Raw genomic sequence first — 21,500 nt, forward strand, 5'->3', positions numbered from 1 at the left:
TTTTTGGTTTTTGGACATGCAAGACCATTTGATAAGACCTAAAACAATTGTGTAGGTAATTTTTCTCGCTTTTTTTTATTGATAGATATATATGTGCAATAAAAGCAGATTGGGTGATTAATGCTCCTAGAAGCCTCAATATAATTTATTATAAAATACTTGTATTTAAATGATATTTTGAAAATATAAATTCACAACTTATTAAAATAATATAAATGGTCAGGGAATTCGACATTTAATGGAAAATAAGGAAATGAAAATCTAATTACACATGAAGTAATGATCACAACACAATAATTTTCATTTTAAATATATTCAATTTATTGTTATTTTTTTTATAAGAAAATTCATATAACAAATACAAAAATATAGCAGGGACAGTTAATATTTTTGTTATTTTAAATCAATCGATCATACGTTTTAAGGTGTAATGTTATTTTTGTAAATAGATTGAAGAAATAATGCAATGAAATAGAAAATCACAAATTTCGATCTAGGGAAGGGAAGCAACTCTTTTATATAAACAAATACAAAAATATAGTCATGATAGTAAGGAAAGTGATTATTTTAAATATTTTAAATCAATCATACTATTCAAGTTGTAGTTCTTTTTGTAAATAGATTGTTGAAATAATGCAATGGAATAGAAAATCTAATGTTGATGATTAAGGGAAGGGAAGCAACTCTCTTGTATAAACAAATACAAAAATATAGTAAGGAATGTTAATATCTTAAATATTTTAAATCAATCATACTATTAAGGTTGTAATGTTCTTTGTTGAAATATTCGCAAAAAGTAAACATATTTAATCTGATTAGAATATTTTGTGCATAGCTACTTTTTTGATTGTAATTATGTTCAAATGCAATGAAATAGAAAAATTAACTTTTAATCAAGGGAAGGGAAGCAACTCTATTATAAATTTTTCCCTGTATGGTCAAGACTAATTCAGACTATGTCGAGACTAATTCATACTATGTCGAGACTAATTCAGACCATGTCGAGACCAGTCGAGACTAAATTTAAAAGTCGAGACAGGTCGAGACTGAGTCGAGACTGATCAAGCCTGGTCGAGACCAGTCGAGACTGTTCAAGAATTGGTCGAGACTGGTCGAGCATTGGTCGAGACTGGTTGAGCATTGGTCAAGACTGGTCGAGCATTGGTCGAGACCAAATTTAGACTTTAAAATACTCAATCAGACTTAATAAGTAAAGTCGAGACCTTAGTCGAGTACAAATCAGTACAGTTCAGTACTGTCGAGACAAGGTCGAGCCAGGTCGAGTAAAATGTGTGCTCGATTTTACTGGTCGAGCACAAAAACTGGTCAATTCAGACTCTGAGGAGTTTGTAGTGTTATCTGAAGAACACATATCATGAAAAATTTGTCATGAAGAACAAATATCATGAAAGATTTGTCATGAAGAACAAATATCATGAAATATTTGTCATAAAGAACCAATACTGCAAATTGTCATGGATAATAAATTTATAAAGATGTGTCACGAAGAACAATTATTATAAGATGTGCCACGAAGAACAAATATTTTAAGATGTGCCACGAAGAACAATTTTTATAAGATGTGCCACGAAGAACAAACATTATAAAGTTTCTTTTAATTTATGATATCATTACTAAGCTTCAATGCACCTGTAATCATGTATAGTGCTTACATTCCATTAAAAGTTCAACAACTGTAAATCTTGACATGAATGTATAAATCATCATCTTATATTTGAGTTTGTCAGTTTTTACAGACTTTATTTTTTTTGAAAGCTTGAAGTTCGGTATTTTTGTTACATTTTTTTTTTGTAAATTGCATATGTAATAAGTATATGTTCACTGCAGATGTAAAAGTCATGAAAGAGAAAGTAGCAGTGGTTCCCCTACAAGTGACAGGATATGTGAAAATATTCCCACAGAAAGACCTCCTATTACAACAGCACCTCCAGACATAGGTAGGTTTTTTAATGCCCCCCCCTTCAATATTTAATGTGTAATTAGTCATTTCTTTCATATATATGGGAAATGGAAATATGAGGTTTAGATCAGTGAGAGAAGTAACTGAAAAACATTATTTTATCATAAATAGACTCCATGTAGTTGATCATTTTATATTTTACAACGTACAAGCCACTACAGGTTATTGCAATGAACTTCAAATAGATGGAGGAGGGGGTCGGAAGGGTCCTGGTCCTAAAATCTGGTGCTTAAAAATTTGAAATCCTGAGGTCCCAAATTTAAAGAAATTTAAATCCCGACATCCCCATAATTAAAAAAAAAAGAATTCTTGGATCACAAAAGGATCAATCACAAAATTCCAAGCTTAAAGACACCTGATCCCAACTTCTTAAAAAAGGTCCTGGGTCCCCTTCTCATGAAGAGTGTAAATCAACAGGGTAAGGCAGATTTTTTTTTTATTGAAAACAACAATGTCAATTTTACTAAAATGCCTAGTTCAAATAATTATGACGTCTTGAAAGGCTATTATATTTTTTTCTTTGAGGACTTACATCGACAGACATGTGGACTATAAAATGCCATGAAAAATGTTCCTTAGAAGGTAATTTAAGTGATGTTACCTTGGTGAAATATGGCCTCATGGAACAGAAAGGGGGTTTCATTGTTCCTATTTATTTTAATTTTTCTATAGATCTTCATTTCTGTAAAAAATTAATCCAGAATGGCTTGAAATAAAACTTGTCACATATGTTCTTGTTTGGGTTTTAAGGATGTTTGCTGCTCAGTTTCATAATAAATAACTTTCCATAAAACTACTATGTATTGTAAGGGTATTAATTGAAGAATCAAAAAAGCCAAAAAAATATAGCGGTCAATGTTCTTGTTATTGAGATATTAGCCATTGAAATTTTGGCAGAAAAATGTTCTCTCTTGATTTTTCATAGCTTTATCTTTGACCAGTTAAAGTTTTCAAAAACTATTAAAAAATAAATAAAATTTTTTAATACTTTTACAAATAGCTTATAATTATACATGGAAAAGATTTATAAAAAGAAATATGGGAGTTCATGAGCATTTTTTTAAGGCATTTAAATTGATAAAACCAGAGGATTTCGAAAATCTGACAAAAAGTTTAAAATAGCTTTAAGGGGATAAAAGGTGTCTTATCAAGTTATGGCTTCTGATTTTCTATGATCAAGAATCAATTAAAACCAAACTTGCCATATCTTACTAAAGCATTGTATTACATGTATTACAGTACATAGTAAAAATATTTCTTTTTTATTACTGCACTATCATAAAATATGTTGTGGAAATGAACTAAATCTGGCTTAAATGTCGTGCAGTTAAATAGGGCTGTCCTCTCTTACTCATTAACTGTGTTTTTTTTGTTCAAGTAATAAGTACCCATAAGAATTAATCGATGACAAGTTACAGTTTATTTAAATAGTACATTAATTAAAATAAAATCTACAATTATTTTTTCAGGAACTACAAATAAGATGGAAAAAGGGGATGATGATTCCATTCCAGGCGGGTAAGTAAGAATTTTCTTGGTTTTCAAGCTTATTCATGTATTTTTAATTTACTAGTTACAGTCAGTCATTCTTTTCCAAAGTCTAATGACATGTCATCAAAGCCTATGTGGTCTTGTTGTAATATTTGTTGTGTTACAAGGTATTGAGGTATAAGAAAAAAGATGTGGGATGATTGCCAAATAAGACAACTCTCCCCAGAGAACAAATGAAACAGAAATTAACAACTATAGGTCACCATGCATACGGCTTAGGTTTTATTTACTCCGTTTCAAATCAATGATTTTAAACTTGGTATTTGCTGCTTCTCTGATCTGTATAGCACAAGGCATTTAGGAGGGAAAGCAGAAACTTTACAACAAGAAGTCAGATTATAGATATGTCTGTGTAGAGTGACATCTCATCCTGCTTACTGTTGTCTTGTGAACTAGCATGTGAACAATCTGATTCAATTTGTTGGTCTTGTATGTAGGGTTTATATTCTTATATGCAATTAACATGCTATTGTCCTAATGTATGAGCTTTTAACACTAAATCATCATCATTCTTATTTGGCCATGTTTTTCTTGAAAACACCAATTTAGTAATTAAAAATAAAGTCTAAAAAAAATAAGATGGATTGCTTACAAAATTTAGATAAATGCTTCATGTACCATCCTCTTCAAGAATTCGGTTGACAACCATATTCAATTTATGATTTATTAGAGTTGAATAGGCAATAATTTTATTTTCACATGAGACCATAGTGCATACTCAAGTTACTGATTTAGTTATTATATACCGTTTTAGAAAGGGGGGGGGGTTATACTGTTTTACCTCTGTATGCCATCCATCCTTCAGTCAGTCCATCCGTCTCATGAATATATGTCGTCACATTTTTCCCAGGAACTACAATACAAGGATTTCTGAAATTTGGTTTCAGGGTTTATATAAGTCAGCTATACCGTGTGATGCATTTTCAGATTCATCACTCAACAACTTCCTGTTTACCTAACACTTGCATATTTTTACACTATTAATAGTATTAATATTATCTACTTGCGGCGGGGGTATCATAAGTGAGCAGTAGCTCGCAGTTTCACTTGTTTGGTCTACTTTATAATGTTGTTGAAAGAAATTTTGTTTTTTACTTGCAGGATTGTAGCAGTAATTGTAATAGTCATAGTTTTGGTGATAATTGCAGTTTTTATCATATTGTACAAGAGAAATGAAAGATTTAATGGTAAATGATTAACAAATACATGATTTACAATAATTTGATGGTTTTTTTACTGATAAAAGTGCTTAAGGGAGCTCACAGGTCTAAATCAATTTTTTTTCCTAATATAGGATTTCACTCTATTTTTCTATAAATGAATTTTATCTTATACATTGTTTATGCAACTGCTTAAATTTTCAAAAATGGAGGGGGCATTAAGTACATCTGTCTGTGTGCTCCAAAATTGGTTTCCATTTTCTAATTCTAGTTTGTCTCACTTAAATGTTGTAAAACCTAAAAACAATATTAATGCTTTTTATACGATTGCAAAATTTGAAAAATTTTCGTCGTATATTGCTATCACGTTGGCGTCGTCGTCCGAATACTTTTAGTTTTCGCACTCTAACTTTAGTAAAAGTGAATAGAAATCTATGAAATTTTAACACAATGTTTATGACCACAAAAGGAAGGTTGGGATTGATTTTCGGAGTTTTGATCCCAACTTTTTAGGAATTAGGGGCCAAAAAGGGCCCAAATAAGCAAATTCCTTTTTTCGCATAGTAACTTTAGTTTAAGTAAATAAAAATCTATGAAATTTTGACACAAGGTTTATAACCACAAAAGGAAGGTTTGGATTGATTTTGGGAGTTTTGGTTCTAACAGTTTAGGAATTAGGGGCCAAAAAGGTGTCCAAATAAGCTTTTTTCTTGGTTTTTAAGTAATTAGAAATCAATTGGAGTTATCTTTCTTTGTATAGAATAGTAGTTGAATCAACCTTTTTGCACCATAACTTTAGTATAAGTCAATGGAAATCTATTAAATTTTAATCAGAAGGTGTATGACCACAAAAGGAAGATTTGTATTGATTTTGGGAGTTTTGGTCCTTATAGTTTAGGAATTAGGGGCCAAAAAGGGGTCCAAACAAGCATTTTTATTTTTTTTTCGCACCATAACTTTAGTAGAAGTAAATAGAAATCAATGAAATTTAAACACAAGATTTATGACCATAAAAGGAAGGTTGGTATTGATTTTGGGAGTTTTGATCCAAACAGTTTAGGAATAAGGGGCGCAAAGGGTCCAAGATTAAACTTTGTTTGATTTCATCAAAAATTCAATAATTGGGGTTCTTTGATATGCCGAATCTAACTGTGAGTGTAGATTCTTAATTTTAGGTCTCGTTTTCTAATTGGTCTACATTAAGGTCCAAAGGGGCCAAAATTAAACTTTGTTTGATTTTAACAAAAATTGAATCTTTGGGGTTCTTTGATATGCTGAATCTAAAAAAGTACTTAGATTTTTGATTATTGGCCCAGTTTTTAAGTTGGTCCAAAATAGGGTCCAAAATCAAACTTTGTTTGATTTCATCAAAAATTGAATAAATGGGGTTCTTTGATATGCCAAATCTAACTGTGTATGTAGATTCTTAATTTTTGGTCCTGTTTTCAAATAGGTCTACATTAAAGTCCAAAGGGTCCAAAATTAAACTTAGTTTGATTTTAACAAAGATTGTATTCTTGGGGTTCTTTGATATGCTGAATACAAACATGTACCTAGATTTTTGTGTATGGTCCCAGTTTTTAAGTTGGTCCAAATTAGGATCCAAACTTATTATATTAAGTATTGTGCAATAGCAAGAAATTTTCAATTGCACAGTATTTAGAAATAGCAAGAAATCTCCAGTTGCACAGTATTGTGCAATAGCAAGAAATTTTCAATTGCACAGTATTGTGCAATATCAAGTCTTTTCAATAGCACAGTATTGCGTAATAGCAAGAAATATCTAATTGCACAATATTGTGCAATAGCAAGAATTTTTTTAATTGGAGTTATCTTTCTTTGTCCAGAAAAGTAGTTGAATCAACTTAAATCATTGTTTTATACAATATACAATGTATATTTACTTTTACTACCAACTGATCAATTAAAACAATCTTTACCATTCAGTGATAACAAGCACTTTTTTACATCTTAATATTTTATTATGTATTTAAATGAGTAGTTACTGTTGCAAACTCCATTAGAAATTTGAATAGAGATCAGTTTTGGAATAAGGGAAAGTGGGATGTGGAAAAAAAATTGGGGGGGGGGGGGTTCAATTTTTATCATTTCAAATTTCATAAATAAAAAAAAAAATCTTCAAACATTTTTTTGAGAGGATTTATATTCAACAGCATAGTGAATTGCTCAAAGACAAAACAAAAATTTTAAGTTCATTAGAACACATTCATTCTGTGTCAGAAACCTATGCTGTGTCCACTATTTAATCACAATCCAAATTTAGAGCTGAATCTAGCTTGAATGTTGTTAACATACTTGTCTCAACTGTTCAGGGTTCAACCTCTGCGGTCGTATAAAGCTGCTCCCTGCGGAGCATCTGGTTTTTTAAATTTCTGTGGTTCAAAATAAAAATGTTCATTTGGACACTTTCAAGCACATGAAATTGTTCTATTATTTTCTTGCACATTGGCTAGGATGATATTGTATTCTCCATAGTCTTTGACATATTTTTTTCATGCAGGTCACTGTCATAGATTAATGGAATATTTCCAATGTGGATTTCAATGTTTAGGAGAAGCAGCACCTAAGTTTGAAGCTATTCCCTTAAATGAACCTCAAGCAGTAGAACATTCAGAAAATAAGTTACAAGAAACTAGAATAGTGATAGATGAAACCAGACTAAGTAATGGCATAAATGGAAACCGTCCACCTGCTGCAAATGGTGCAGTTGGCAGTAATCAGAACAATCATAATAATCCAAGGGTCAGTAAAACAGAAAGAAATGATACAATTCCGAAACATGTATCAAATGAGGATGACCATTTAAGCAGTTACTCAAAGTTAGTTATAAACAAGGATGAAAGTGAAAGTAATATTCCAACTACAGTTGAGGAGACAGAATCTCGTCCACCAAGAAAAACTGAAGAATCAGATGGTTTTCAGTCATTGCCTAGTAGTATATATGATGAGGATAGAAGTGGATTTGGAAGTAGTGGACATGAAGCTGATCATAGTGCATTAAATAGTCATGATAGACAAACTGAATCAATTACTGCCAGGCAGCCATATTTACCTAATAATACAACTCATATGTCTAAAAATGAGGCTTCAACATCAACAGGAAATAGACCATCTTCAAGTCTTATAGAGGATTTAGAAACTATGGACACACCTCCCAATGAAAGTGAAAAGACTCCTGTTTTTACAACACCAGCAAAGAAGGAAAAAGTTATAGGATTAGGTATTGTAATTAATCAAATAAAATGAAAAGCAAAATATTAAAAAGGTTCACTATTGCTGACTGACTGAAGAAAATTTTTAAAACTTTGCCGTTCTTGACATTGTATTGTATGATTTAAATTTAACAAAATTATATCTATTAATTAGTGAAAGATTTTGGGGAAAAAGGACAGAGTCTTAAGCAAAACAAAAATGACATCGAATTTAAGAAAAGAAAGAAATTTAGAGCCTCATTAATACTGAAGATTTAATGTGTTGATATATATATATTTCTTCAGAAATTTGTCTCATTGATTTAAATACTTTTGGTTGTCATGTTCTCAAATGATCTCACTTTTCAGGTTCCTTTCAATTTACATTTGTAGTCTTGCGTTTACGTATGGACAGTTTAAGGCATAAGTATCTTACACACTTGAGTAGTAAGCACATTCTTTGTTTTGTTTTGAGTAATAGATTAACAAAAAAATATTTTTTTAGAGGTACCAGGCTTATAATTTAGAACGCCAGACGCGAGTTTCGTCTCCATAAGACTCATCAGTGACGCTCATATCAAAATATTTAAAAAGCCAAACAATTACAAAGTTAAAGAGTATTGAGGATCAAAAATTCCAAAACGTTGTGCCAAATACGGCTAAGGTAATCTATGCCTGGGATAAGATAATCCTTAGTTTTTCGAAAAATTCAAAGTTTTGTAAACAGGAAATTTATGAAAATGACCACATTATTGATATTCATGTCAACATCGAAATGTTGACTACTGGGCTGGTGATACCCTCGGGGACGAAACGTCCACCAGTAGTGGCATCAACCCAGTGGTGTAAATAGTTGTCAAAGGTACCAGGATTATAATTTTGTTATATTTTACAAAAATCTTCTCCTCTGAAACAATAAAGCCAAATTGAACCAAACTTAGCCACAATCATCACAAAGGTATCGATTTTTTTTAAAATGTATTCTATGACCCAGCCTGCCAACGAACATGGCCGACATGTCTAAAAATAGAAATTAGGGGTAAAATGCAGATTATATTTTTCATCTCTGAAACTGGAGCATTTAAAGCAAATCTGAGTAAATTAGAGTACAATTTTAAGAAAAACGATATTAAAACAATTATAGTACCTGATAATCGTCAAAAACTCGAATGATGTTTACAAAGGCGTAATAATTGAAAACTTCACTTTCACGGAGAATAACAAGAGAATTTAGCGATTTTTTTTTAGAAACATGTTCTAGTCAATTATTATTTAGGACAGGCAGTTTTGCAACTTTGTTAAATACAGTCTTGAATACGACAATAATTTCTCTCACGGAACAGATGTGACAAAAAAGCTAAGACATGTTTTGTTTAGCCTAAGTTTATCCCACGTATGTTCATAGGTTTATTCATTGACAATTTAGCAAAAGCATTTGAAACAAAAGTGTTTTATTTACTCAAACTATTAACCATGGATGCCTTTATAATACACCGAAAGAAGTTTTCAAGAACATCAATTATATTTAAAGAAGTCATCCATATTCTAACAAGAAATCTTTAATTAGGTCATCGGTTATATGTTAAATTCTCGGTAATACCAAGCGATACTCGAATACTCGAGTACTCGAGTACTCGTTGACGTCCCTACAGTTGACTATCGAATAGACAAAAAAGGCAACACGACATTTATCTGTGGTAACAGTTTATTCTTGATATTAGTATTAAGGCTGCATACAAATAATGCAATTTAGTGAAATAATCATAACTAAGATCATTTATATATCTTTGTAGTACAAATGAATATGATTGATCACCAAGGTAGTCCACAGCGAGGCTATTTACAACTTGTTGGCGGAATTTTTAAAAAAGATAAAGGAATGTATAAGACTGAAGAAAATGAATTACAGGATCATCTCATGTCAAGAAAGACATCACAATTTGAGGAAGATGACTTCATAGAAACAAAACAAATATTGTCTGCAGAAGTAAATACCAATGATCAAACTGAAAGTGTTTCAAATCTACAGATGCATAGAAATCAATATATTACTGTTCCAATTAACGATGAATTTGTATTTAATAGTAAAAACCAATTAGTCGATCCACGTCGTAAATCAATAAATCGCTATCAATATGTGTCTCCAACACATTCAACAGGGAGCCAAACTTTTTCAAACAGTCCAAACTATTTATGGTCGCCTGCCAAAAGTTCCAACAAGATAATTTCCATCGATAAATCAGAACAATCATCAAATCTGCAGATGAAAACAGTTCCGTCTATTGCTTTTCTAAATTTATCTGAAATGGAGTCAAGTCAGGGACCTTCAATTTATCAACGTCCAAAAGAAAATCCAACTTTAACAACAAAACAAAGCTATCTACAGTTGCGTACTACACATTCAAAGGAAATCCCTGCAGTCCTGGAAGCACATTCAGATAAGCATAGTAAGATAAAAGAAAATGTGTTAGATTGATTAGCTTTCAAGTCCAGAATTATGCTTTGGTTGCTTTTAACAAACATGGGATAAATTAGGTTCATTGATATGCCGAATCTATTCTAATTAGATTTTGAATTTTGGGCCCTGGGATGGTATTTAACTCATCTACATTGAGATCCAACTAATCCTTAATCAAAACGCTTTTATTTTTTCCAAAAAGTTGATCTCCCGATTTTTTATATGATCAACCTATAACCATGTATTTAGATTTTCGGGTATTGCGTCATAATATTAATCTTCTATGGTTCCTTTTTATTTTTGGTTGTTTTTTTCAGACCACATTAATTCTCCATCAGATATCTTTGTTGATTCAAATATTTTTTCACTATGCCTACTATAAGACGTGCCAAAATTTCTTCACGAATATAATATTCATGTACAGCCTTGATAATTAAGGCAGTACTTTTGATAAATCATTACTGATTGTTTGACTTGAAAGGGAAGCCATTGAAATTTATTTTAAAAGAGTTATGCCCCTAAGAAATATTAGTTTATGAAAAATTACATTGCTAACTGCTCTCTTATATACAGTTCTTACCAGAGTTTTATAAAACTTTTATCACATTAAATATTATAAATTTTAGGCTCATTGTTGACATCACCGATACTGTGTGATGGAATGTACATAGACTGTATTACAGATAAGCGTTTGGATACAAGGGCAGTTTTCTTCTCAAGTGCTCAGGATGAAGGTAGTTGTAATAATAATCAAAATCAATGTCTTATGCATATCCAGTAAATGTTTAAAAGTAAGTTATTTGCATATCCAGTAAATGCTTAAAAGTAAGTTTTATGCATATCCATTAAATAATTAAAAGTAAGTTTTATGCATATCCAGTAAATGTTTAAAAATAAGCTCGTTGTAGTTATACGAGAATCAAACATTGTTCATGTAACACTTCAACCATATGCCACAACCTCTTCTACTTTCTTAAATCTATTCATAGCTTTTATTTAATTCTTTGTTTCAAATTTTCCCAATTGGATAGCATAGAAAGTACAGGTTACAGGTATGAGAAATTAAAGTCATACTTTTAGAAAATAAATATAAGGATGAAAGGTTACACTGTCAATAGTTTTAGCTCGCAAACTAGGTGAGTTTTTCTCATCCGTCGTCTGTCTTCGTCCGTTGTTGCTACAAAAACCTTTCTTCTCTAAAACCACCGGGCCAAAATTGATCATATAACCACAATCCCCATTGGGTATTAAGTTTTGTTAAATGTTTTTGATGACGACACCCGTCAACCAAGATTAGGAACATGGCAAACAATAGACCATAGGGTTAAGATTAAAGATTTGACTCTCATGTTGAAAACCCTTATTAAAAGAGAAAAACTGACAAAATGTTCAAAATGTTAAGCTTTTTCAAAAATATTTCTTATCATTTTTGCCTTTTATTTTGAAATCAATAATGTATAGAGAGAATCATAACAAACTTTAAGTTGCCATTTGACCAGTAAAAGAAGATCTACACAATGTTTAAATACGTATTCATTGTTGAAATCATCATTCGACTCCAGAGTAGAACTAATGTCCGTTGTTGACATTTTTTACCACTTTGTTGTGTGTTTGCCTTATATCTTTTAAAAGAATTTCAAAAGAAGAATAGAAACTTACAAATGCAAAATTGACTAGCAAGACAAGTATACATTTGAACCAATATTGTGGAAATCTTTCTAATTTGAGTTATTGCCTTTAATCATGATTGTTACCATTATATGGTTATGTTTTGCCTTACAACTAATGATACAAAGATAATGATTTTTATAACCTAATGAGATCAGCAAGTCAAGATCCATAACCAAAAGAAATGTTGCCAATATAGTTCGTAGACTGCTTTTATTCATTTTAGTGATTGCGCCTAAATGAGGATTTGTTTTTTCAAGCCGGTGCAAATGCAAAATGGTTTTTAGGAAGTTTAAAGACGATAAAGAGAAGTTAAACATAAAAAGTGATCCACAATTCAAGATCAACAAAACATGAATTCTATTATCATCTACTGGGTCGATGCCACTGCTGGTGGACGTTTCGTCCCCGGGGGTATCACCAGCCCTGTAGTCAACACTTTGGTGTTGACATGAATATCAATAATGTGGTAATTTTTATAAATTTCCCGTTCACAAATTTTGAATTTTCGAAAAAACTAAGGAGATTACCTTAGCCGTATTTGGCACAACTTTTTTTATATTTTCGATCCTCAATGATCTTCAACTTTGTACTTGTTTGGCTTTATAAATATTTTGATATGAGCGTCACTGCTGAGTCTTATGTAGACGAAACGTGCGTCTGGTGTACTAAATTATAATCCTGGTACCTTTGATAACTATTATAGATTAAACATATTTATTAATAGTGGATTTGGAAACAAGTTATTGAAACTTATAATAATCCCTTTCCACCTTGCGGCTGCATTGTAGCGGCATTAGCCTGCTCTTTTTCGAAATCTACAAGAGTGTCTTTTACGTTCAAGATATATGGCCTCTCTCTTAACACAGGTCAGCCATTTATCCTCCCCTTCCAACGGACTATCATCGTTTCCTCAAGAACACACTCGCAAATGGTGTAAAGGGAGAGCCAAAAAGGAGTAGGTCCGGTAAGGGTCGATTTTGGCCTCAAATTTCAGATTCATCTAACGAAAGATTTTGAACACTTTTTAGACACTTAAGTGTCAATTTCAATAAATTCAATTGGTATATGTGAAAGATTTTAACTGATTTATTCATTAATAACGCTTCGATTTAAGCTTTATTATGAAAAATGTAGCAAATATGCCTGAAAACGTCACTTTTCAGGTGTTTTTTTACAAAAATGAAAATGGCCGTCGCCGTGTTCACCCTTAACCTTTATATATGTTATATATTATCATCAAATAAAATTTTAGTTGAAATGTTGAAATTGTGAATATTTCAGTAATTTAGCATGACTTTATGATGCTAGTAACGGATATTTTTACATTGTATTGTCAAAAAAGGCCATATTTATGTAGCAGAGGCATTCTACTTTCCAATTAATAGTTTACATTTTCACAATTTTGTAAAACTGCTATATTTTGGGGCCAAAAAGGGGTCTTACTGAACCTACTCCTATAGTCCTATGAATTATATTGTTGTCTACAATGTTGGATATATAGAGTCCATTATTGATTATGCACATATACAAAGATGAGCGACACATGCTCAATAGAGGCTTTTGTTTATCAAACTATTTATTTTTACCTAGATTACTTTTATTGCTCCTATATATATATTTAATCTCAATTATAAAACAATAGACTTCTGTTGTTATTTTTCGACTTTTTTTTGTAGATACAAATTGTTTACTTTCGGAATTGGAAAAGACACAGTCGAATGAATTTGCATGCCTTGTATATACTTCCCACCACTTGAAAACCAGAAAGTCCTTAGAATTCACAGTACTCAATCAGTTATTCAGATATTCTATACGCAATGGATCTAGCTTGATGTGTAGACTGATATTGTCATTCATAACATATAATGTAAAAGCTGAATCCTATCTTATCATTCTTATCCGGATGATGTTTTTAGCATTAGACAAAGTTGAAAAAGATTGTGCAAGAGCCATATCTTGGTTTATAACAAGAGCGTTTTACTTGCAGTATCAATCTTTGTTGAAAGAATTGATCGATATATGGCCCTCCTTTTGTTGTCCATGTTCGAAACGTTCAAAGTCATCAGCATGTTCAACAGAGGTTGTTATCGTTGTTGAACTAGATAACGATTGTCCACAGCTTCCTAAACAGTTCTGTCAGTTGCAGATTATATCTATAAAGATAGATGATATTTTAAGTTCTGAGGCACCTGCTGTTTATAATGAATTGATCAATTTAAATGGATCAGAAAATGTAGTAGTTTCCAGTGTAGTGGCCAAAGATTTGTTTACTAAACACAGCAAACTCACACTAATTTGCAAGTCATTCAAAAAATTGAAAGGCTATAAAAATGGCACACTTGACTATATTTTAAATGTGCCATGTGTTCAATTATATTGTAGCGCAAAAGGGTGCATTCCAATTGGAGAAGATCATTTCCCGAAAGATGTGTGTGGGTTGCCTACTGACATTTTACAAGGAACACCCTCTTTAATGGCCAATTTAAAAGTTGGTGACAAAATAGGCACTGACAACTATAAGATGGGCACTCTCGGTGGATTTGTTAAAGTTCGCGGAGACGTTTGTTTCCTAACATGCTTGCATGTTTTTCTTAGTGCCGAAGATTTAGCATCTGACAATATTTCACTTGATGACGATGCAGGAGTTATAGTTAAATGTTATTCTACTGGATCAGTAACAGGTCAAGGACAGATGATCCCTTACGAATGCGGAAGGATACGTGAAATTGCATTTGAGATGGACAATGAAAGAGAAACAAGTATAGATGCAGCACTGATCACATTGAATGACAGAAGTCAAATTGATGAAAATGATTACTTAGCTAGTGGTGACATTACCAAGGCATTTGCTATCAGAGATCTTGGTAAGTGGGAACCTAAAAATCAATTGATTCATAAAAAAAATATTTGTTCAGAAAAATACATAACGGTAAAGAGAAAACGACTTTGTTATGTAATTTCATGCGCAACATCTTTAAATTCCTAAATGACCATGAGAGCGTTTCTCTTCACTTTGCATCCCTCGTTTTTCCATTAAACGTTGTCGTCTGTGTCACTTTACAAAAACCTTTTCATCTGAAACTACCACCCTTGTGTATCCTAAATTTAAACAAATGTATCCAATACTACTAATGTCCAACTATCATAGCCCGAAAATGAAACGTTCTGGTTTGATTTAGATACTGTCGGTTAACGTTTTAACTCTTATAAAATTGATGGAGAACAATCTAAGAGTAGCAGAAACATTCGAAATTTCTTTTGACTTCTCAAAGGTGTTCTCTTGTCACTAAGTTTGGGTTTGGATTCTTTTTCTATTTTCCTGAAAGCCTTAATACATACAACGAGAAAGAAAAAGAATAAAAATGATAGGAAGGTAGATACACTTACTTGAAATGTGAAGATATGATAGAAGTTTTAAGTTTTTTCTTAGACAATATAAATGTACGTTTCAGCGATAGAGTGTTTCGAAAGGTATTAGGTAATTCTTTTGGACACTAATTGCGTCCCTTAAATAGGAGATTTGTTCATATTATTTTATGAATCTCAGTTTATGAACAAACTCAGTAAAGGCACGTCTGTTCTGGTTGACAAATTTATCAGTTCTTATAACACTAAAGAGAAACAAAAGATACCAGAGGGACAGTCAAACTCATACATCGAAAATAAACTGACAACGCCATGGCTAAACATAAAAAAGATAAACAGACAAGTTGTCTCATTAGCACTCATACCACATCTTCTTATTTGTGTTGTACTATGATGTAAACATATATACCATTGATTTTATGTGTTAGAACTTAAATGATGATTTTTAAGCTTTTTCTGTCAAAAACTACCAGAAAGAATATATTGAATTACATTAATTGTAGGCAAAAAAAACCTCAGTAAGCGACCTAGCCTTCTTTAATCCTAAGGTTTAACATGTTTAATACACTCCTTGTATCTACTCCTTGTTTGCATTTTGTTTTTTAACAAATATTAAAAAGATCAAGTTTTCCTTAACGTATATTACAAAAACATATATGCACATTTTATTACTTTGTACAGGTTATTACTCGTACAAAAACTTTGATGCCATCATACAAGTTATGACTTGTACAAATATAATTGTACGAGTAATTACCTGTACAGTTTTTTGTTGAAAAAAAAAAGAAAGTAGCTTGTACAACTCGCTATCTTTTAGTCTTATTTGTTTCTTCCTTTTGTCTATTTTTCAAGTAATAACTTCAGCAAACATGACACTTGGAGCATATCGTGTTGAACAATTTTTTGCCACTAAAATACAAACTACTGGTTCAAAGTGACAAAGTCATTGAAAGGAACAAATAAAATGAAACTTCTCTTCCAATTATTTCTATTTCTATTTTTTTCAATGGAGGGAAATATTCAATTGTTCTCTGACAGTTGGGTTTTTATAATAATTATTCATTTAAGAATTGAATGCTTCTTTTTGTAAATTTATTGGGGTGTAAAAGCGTTGACCGAAGTACATTTTTTATGAAGCGCGGAAGCGCTTCATTCTAAAAATGTACGCTCGGTCAACGCTTTTACAACCCTATAAAGTTACAAAAAGAAGCATTCAAAACTTATAATTACATTTTTAAGCTAGGATTAAAAAAACGATTTTCATGAAGTTAATTTTTTAAATTCACCTGTGCACTTTATTGTGGGACCTCGTGTCATCATGAATGAAATGTTATTGTCTCATGCAACTGCTTACGGAATAACATGTGATGTGCAATTAGCCAATCAGAATAACGTATTATAATGAAACATACATCTAATGTAATTATTTACTTATGTTTTTTTTATATGCAATTGCACCATTTTTAATCATTTAGACTAGTGTCAGTTGTTCTCGTGTGTTCGTGAAATCATCATAGGTTCTATGTCAGCGTTTTATATTTTTATGGACACGTGACTTTGAGAATGAAGTGGTCTATCATACATAAAAAAAAGCTCTAGCCAAAGTAGAAATTACCTTCAATTAACGCCATGCAAGATATGTGGATCTTCAAAAAGTAAAAACAATGTCAGTTAGTTGGTAAGCCACTTCTGCCTTTTACGAACACAGTCCACTGAATTTGGTAAGCGATATTGATTGTAATGGATTGATAATCAACATGGTCCACATTACAGTACCATCTTCAACTTTGACTTAACTACAAACATTAATGAATGTAGTAATGATAGGAGGAGCCACCTTTTTCAAAATATTCTCATATATGAGTGAAAATCCGGATAATTTCTCTGCTTTTATTCGCAAATTTTTAACTCCTAATATTTATCATTTGTATGCCTCCATCACCATAGTGTGCTGTTCTTATAAGAGGGTAAAGTTGATCAACTTTGTTTATTTTATTTGTTTGCATCTTCTGACAACAGACTAGGACTTCTCTTGAACTAAATTTTAAATGTGAGTATTGTTATGCATTTACTTTTCAACATTGGCTAGAGGTATAGGTGGAGGGTTGAGATCTCATAAACATGTCTAACCCCGCCGCATTTTTGCGCCTGTCCCAAATCAGGAGCCTCTGGATTTTGATAGTCTTGTATGATTTTAATTTTAGTTTGTTGTGTAGTATTTGGAAATTAGTATGCCGTTCATGTTCACTAAACTAGTATATATTTGTTTAGGGGCCAGCCGAAGGACGCCTCCGGGTGCAGGAAGTTCGCACTACATTGAACACCTGTTGGTCACCTTCTGCTGTTGTTTTTTCTATGGTCGGGTTGTATCTTTGACACATTCCCCATTTCCATCCCAAATTTTATTTATAAAATAATAAATATTTTCGTCTCCTTCGAAAATGAGTTCATTGATTTAAGTTTTGCTACATTCAAAACATCATGACATCTTAAGAATTGTATTGAAGTGTTTTTGGAACTGAACTTGGCTTCCTTTACATTATTTCAAGTATCTTTTTATCTTTCAAAAGTGAATACTGAATTATAAGAAGATTTTGTTTGATTTTCCCCTTTTATCCTTTAATTGCCTACTAAACTGTACAAATTGGCTACCATATTTATCAAATAAAATTTTCTATAGGGTTTCAAGTTTATACTGATGAACTTATGATAAATTATTTGTTTAAAGGGAAAGTTTTGTTGTAGTCAGGAAATAGGCCAAGGTAGAAGAATGATTTTTACAAGTTATTATCTTATTCTCAATAAACATTGGACAAGTAATTACTTGTACATTTGTATTTGTATAAGTAATAACTTGTATGATGGCATCTACAAGTAATTACTTGTATAAAATGTTTGTATTAATAAACTGTACAAAATAATTACATGTACATGATATATATAAACTTACCCCTAAAACTATAATGCATTGTGACTTAGATTATGTACATTTATGTATTGCAGGTATGAAATCAAAGTATCTGAACGAGAACTGCATTGATTTCAAACCTTTATGTTATTCAATTCCATGTCCAAAAGTTGAAGTTGTTGCAGTTGGAGCAATATCTGGTATATGTAATGCTGAGGCACAAGTAAAGGAAAACAACGAAAAGTCGATAGACCTTGAATCAATAGAGCAAACATTTAGTAATGTGATTCTTACTGAACTTAAGGAAAAAGTTGATCAAGTAATTGAACAATTAAAAGGACAAGTTCATATCATCACTTCTGACCAAATTTGTGCAATCATTGGTCAAGTTTGTGACCCTAGCATTTCAGATGAATTTAAATCTGTAATTTTGGATATCATTAAAAATATTTTACCCAAAATTATCGAAAGACTTTCTCAGAATGGTAATACAAACACTAACAATAATCATGAAGACGCAATATTCTGTAGTACATGTGCCGGATTAAATCAACCCATGTGCATGTGTTTTCATGGAATTATAGATGAAATGGTTATTTCGAAATCTACTAGTCGTTTATCTTCCATCGTCAGTGATGTTCACATGCAACGTACATTTCTACGAAGAACTGGAGATCTGCAATCCCTTAAAAGAACTTCACGAAGGGTGTACAACCAAATACATATATCAAACATTCCATTCAAACCTGGAGACTCAGGCACTTGCATTTATGCAGTACAGCCGTCTGCTGGATGTATTGGAATGGCGATTGCTAATCATCCACAAAGTGGATGCATTGCTACACCTATAAAAGAGATTTTGAAACATTTTAAAATCAAAATCAAGTAGTATTTCCACTGAATATAAAGAGTTGCGAAAACGTTTACATCCAGTTACAAAACAATAACAATCAAAACCAAGGAGTAAACAAAGTCTCATTAAACCAAAGGATATTTACATCAACAGTTATAGATGATAAATAAGAAACAACACGAACTCTACTAAAAACCGGGAGTGATATCAGATGCTCCGGAAGGGTAAGCATTTCCTGCACCGTATACGGCACCCGTCGTATAATTTGTTTAGTTCGGTAATGCTGGAAGGTTATCATGACGAAGGAAGAATATCAAATATGTCTGACACACTTTTGTCATAAGGGCCAATCAGTCCATGATGGCGACCGTAAAATTTCTTGAGTGATGACCTTAAGTTGATTGATTTATAGCCCTGTATTAGCAACTTTTGAGAAAGCAGTAACCTCATTCAACAAAATCAACGTACTTTAATAAAAAAAAATTACATATGGTTCGTGTTGTTTATTCTTTAGTTTTTTATGTTGTGTCATGTGTACTATTGTTTTCTGTTTGTCTTTTTCATTTTTAGCCATGACGTTGTCAGTTTGTTTTAGATTTACGAGTTTGACTGTCCCTTTGGTATCTTTCGTCCCTCTTTTAACGTACAATGTAATATGCTTATTGCTATATTTTTATTTCCAAGTGAGCACAAATAATAAAACTTAATTGTTGGTATTTTTTAATGTTGTCTTTGTTGATTTACCCCAATAATTTAATCAAATCGTGTGTGGTACTTGTATATGAATTAAATTACCAACAAACAAATTTTTAATTATGTGTTAATCTTTTAATGCATTTGATGCTGATGCTGATGCCAGATAATTGTCAATCCATCACTTTTTCAAATCAGTGGTGTTAAGAGTTTAACATGTGTTATAGACAGGGAGATGTGATATAGACACTGGCTTTATGTTTTAGAAAATCGTATGTTGATCTCAACTAATAAAATTAGGAGATTTAGTATGATTGCTCATGATGCAACTATATACATCTAAGACCAACACACAGGCACAGGATACCAATAACTACAGGTCACAGTGTGGCTTTCAGAAATTAACCACAAAGTAACATTGTGTAGAAAGCTATTAAAGACCATACCAGAGTATGTCTTCTGTGGTCGTATCAAAATTTATCATATATTTAGTACAAAATACAGCTATTTTGTATATCTTATAAAGGTTCGTTTTTCCAGTCTGTATCACCTACCCTGTATCGCATACCCCGTATCGCATAGCTAAACCCGTATCGCATACCTTTTTTTTTTTTTTTTTTTTTTTTTTACATAAAGTAAGTTTTTTGTTTGTTTTTTTGCTTGAGAAAAAAATTCCTCAAAATAGGTCATTTTTTTATGACGTCATTGTTTGGTATGTAACGTCACGAACGGCAAGTTTTCATATTGTATGTGACGTCACGAACGTAAAGTTTTCATATTTGTATGTGACGTCACGAACATCAAGTTTGCATATTTTTTGGTACACTAAATGCAACTATAAAAAATACAAAACACTCAAATAAATACAATAATAAACAAAATATTTTTAAAACAGCAGCAGGCAAATGGTAAGGTAACCCAGGTGCTTTGTATAAGCAGTTATTTTAAGGCTTTGAAACAAGACAAAAGCAGAACTGAAGGTAACCAAGTGTTAATCTATGGATCAGAAAACAGTTCATATAATATAATACTCTTCTGTTGAAATATATGATAAAGCGTATAATACATGGCAAAATCCGTATCACATGTCGTATCACCCTCGACCAATATCATCCCTCGGGCCTAAGGGCCCTTGGGTTGATATTGATGTCTCGGGATGATACGACATATGATACGGATTTTGCCATGTATTATTCTCTATATATCCTGCTGAGATTTTTACAAGGTTATTTATAAAGGTTTGTTGTACACCAATGATTTTATTCCCTGGGTTCTCACAATGTCAACAAAACAGAACAACATACATATAAATAATATCAGCAGAAATTTGTCTAGATTTAAAACAAGATTTATTCCATCATTTTTATCTAATATTAAATGGACAAAGACATTTTTGAAATTGGCGATATAGTTGAGCGTTTGGTTTCGTCAGTGTTAATGGAATTCTCCTTTTTGAATAATCGTGGAATTTCTATTATTTAAAACAGATCATTTGGATTCAAACGTGTATGCTTATTTCTGTAACTTTCGTAATTTTTAATAAAGTTTTCTTGACAGGTATGTTAAATGAAAAAACACACACCTATCATTTTGTAATTTTATTGACTGGTTACAATTCATGAATACATAGTTATACATTGCCATTGA

The 21,500-nt window shown here is 31.7% G+C and overlaps 2 protein-coding genes across 3 annotated transcripts in view; one reads left to right on the forward strand and one right to left on the reverse strand.

Moving 5' to 3' along the window:
- Positions 1–21,500, reverse strand: part of LOC143079396 (uncharacterized) — a 344,537-nt gene that overhangs the window by 244,484 nt on the left and 78,553 nt on the right. The gene's annotated exons all lie outside the window — the stretch shown is intronic.
- On the forward strand, positions 1,659–19,957 carry LOC143078477 (uncharacterized). The gene is made up of 9 exons (XM_076253336.1): positions 1,659–1,696; positions 1,849–1,958; positions 3,451–3,499; positions 4,634–4,719; positions 7,214–7,933; positions 9,698–10,351; positions 10,989–11,096; positions 13,710–14,897; positions 18,403–19,957. Exons 1-9 carry the CDS (start codon positions 1,659–1,661, stop codon positions 19,194–19,196), a joined length of 3,747 nt encoding a protein of 1,248 aa, XP_076109451.1. The 3' UTR covers positions 19,197–19,957.

This window comes from Mytilus galloprovincialis, chromosome 6 (assembly GCF_965363235.1).
Source record: "Mytilus galloprovincialis chromosome 6, xbMytGall1.hap1.1, whole genome shotgun sequence".
NCBI classification, from domain to species: Eukaryota; Metazoa; Mollusca; class Bivalvia; order Mytilida; family Mytilidae; genus Mytilus; species Mytilus galloprovincialis.

What these genes read in the sequence shown, in the direction of transcription:
- LOC143078477 (XM_076253336.1), top strand. Translation starts at nt 1,659, where the DNA reads ATGTATAGTGCTTACATTCCATTAAAAGTTCAACAACT. An exon ending in AACAGCACCTCCAGACATAG is followed by an intron (nt 1,959 to 3,450) that starts GTAGGTTTTTTA and finishes TTATTTTTTCAG; the next exon opens with GAACTACAAATAAGATGGAA. An exon ending in AGCACATTCAGATAAGCATA is followed by an intron (nt 10,352 to 10,988) that starts GTAAGATAAAAG and finishes TATAAATTTTAG; the next exon opens with GCTCATTGTTGACATCACCG.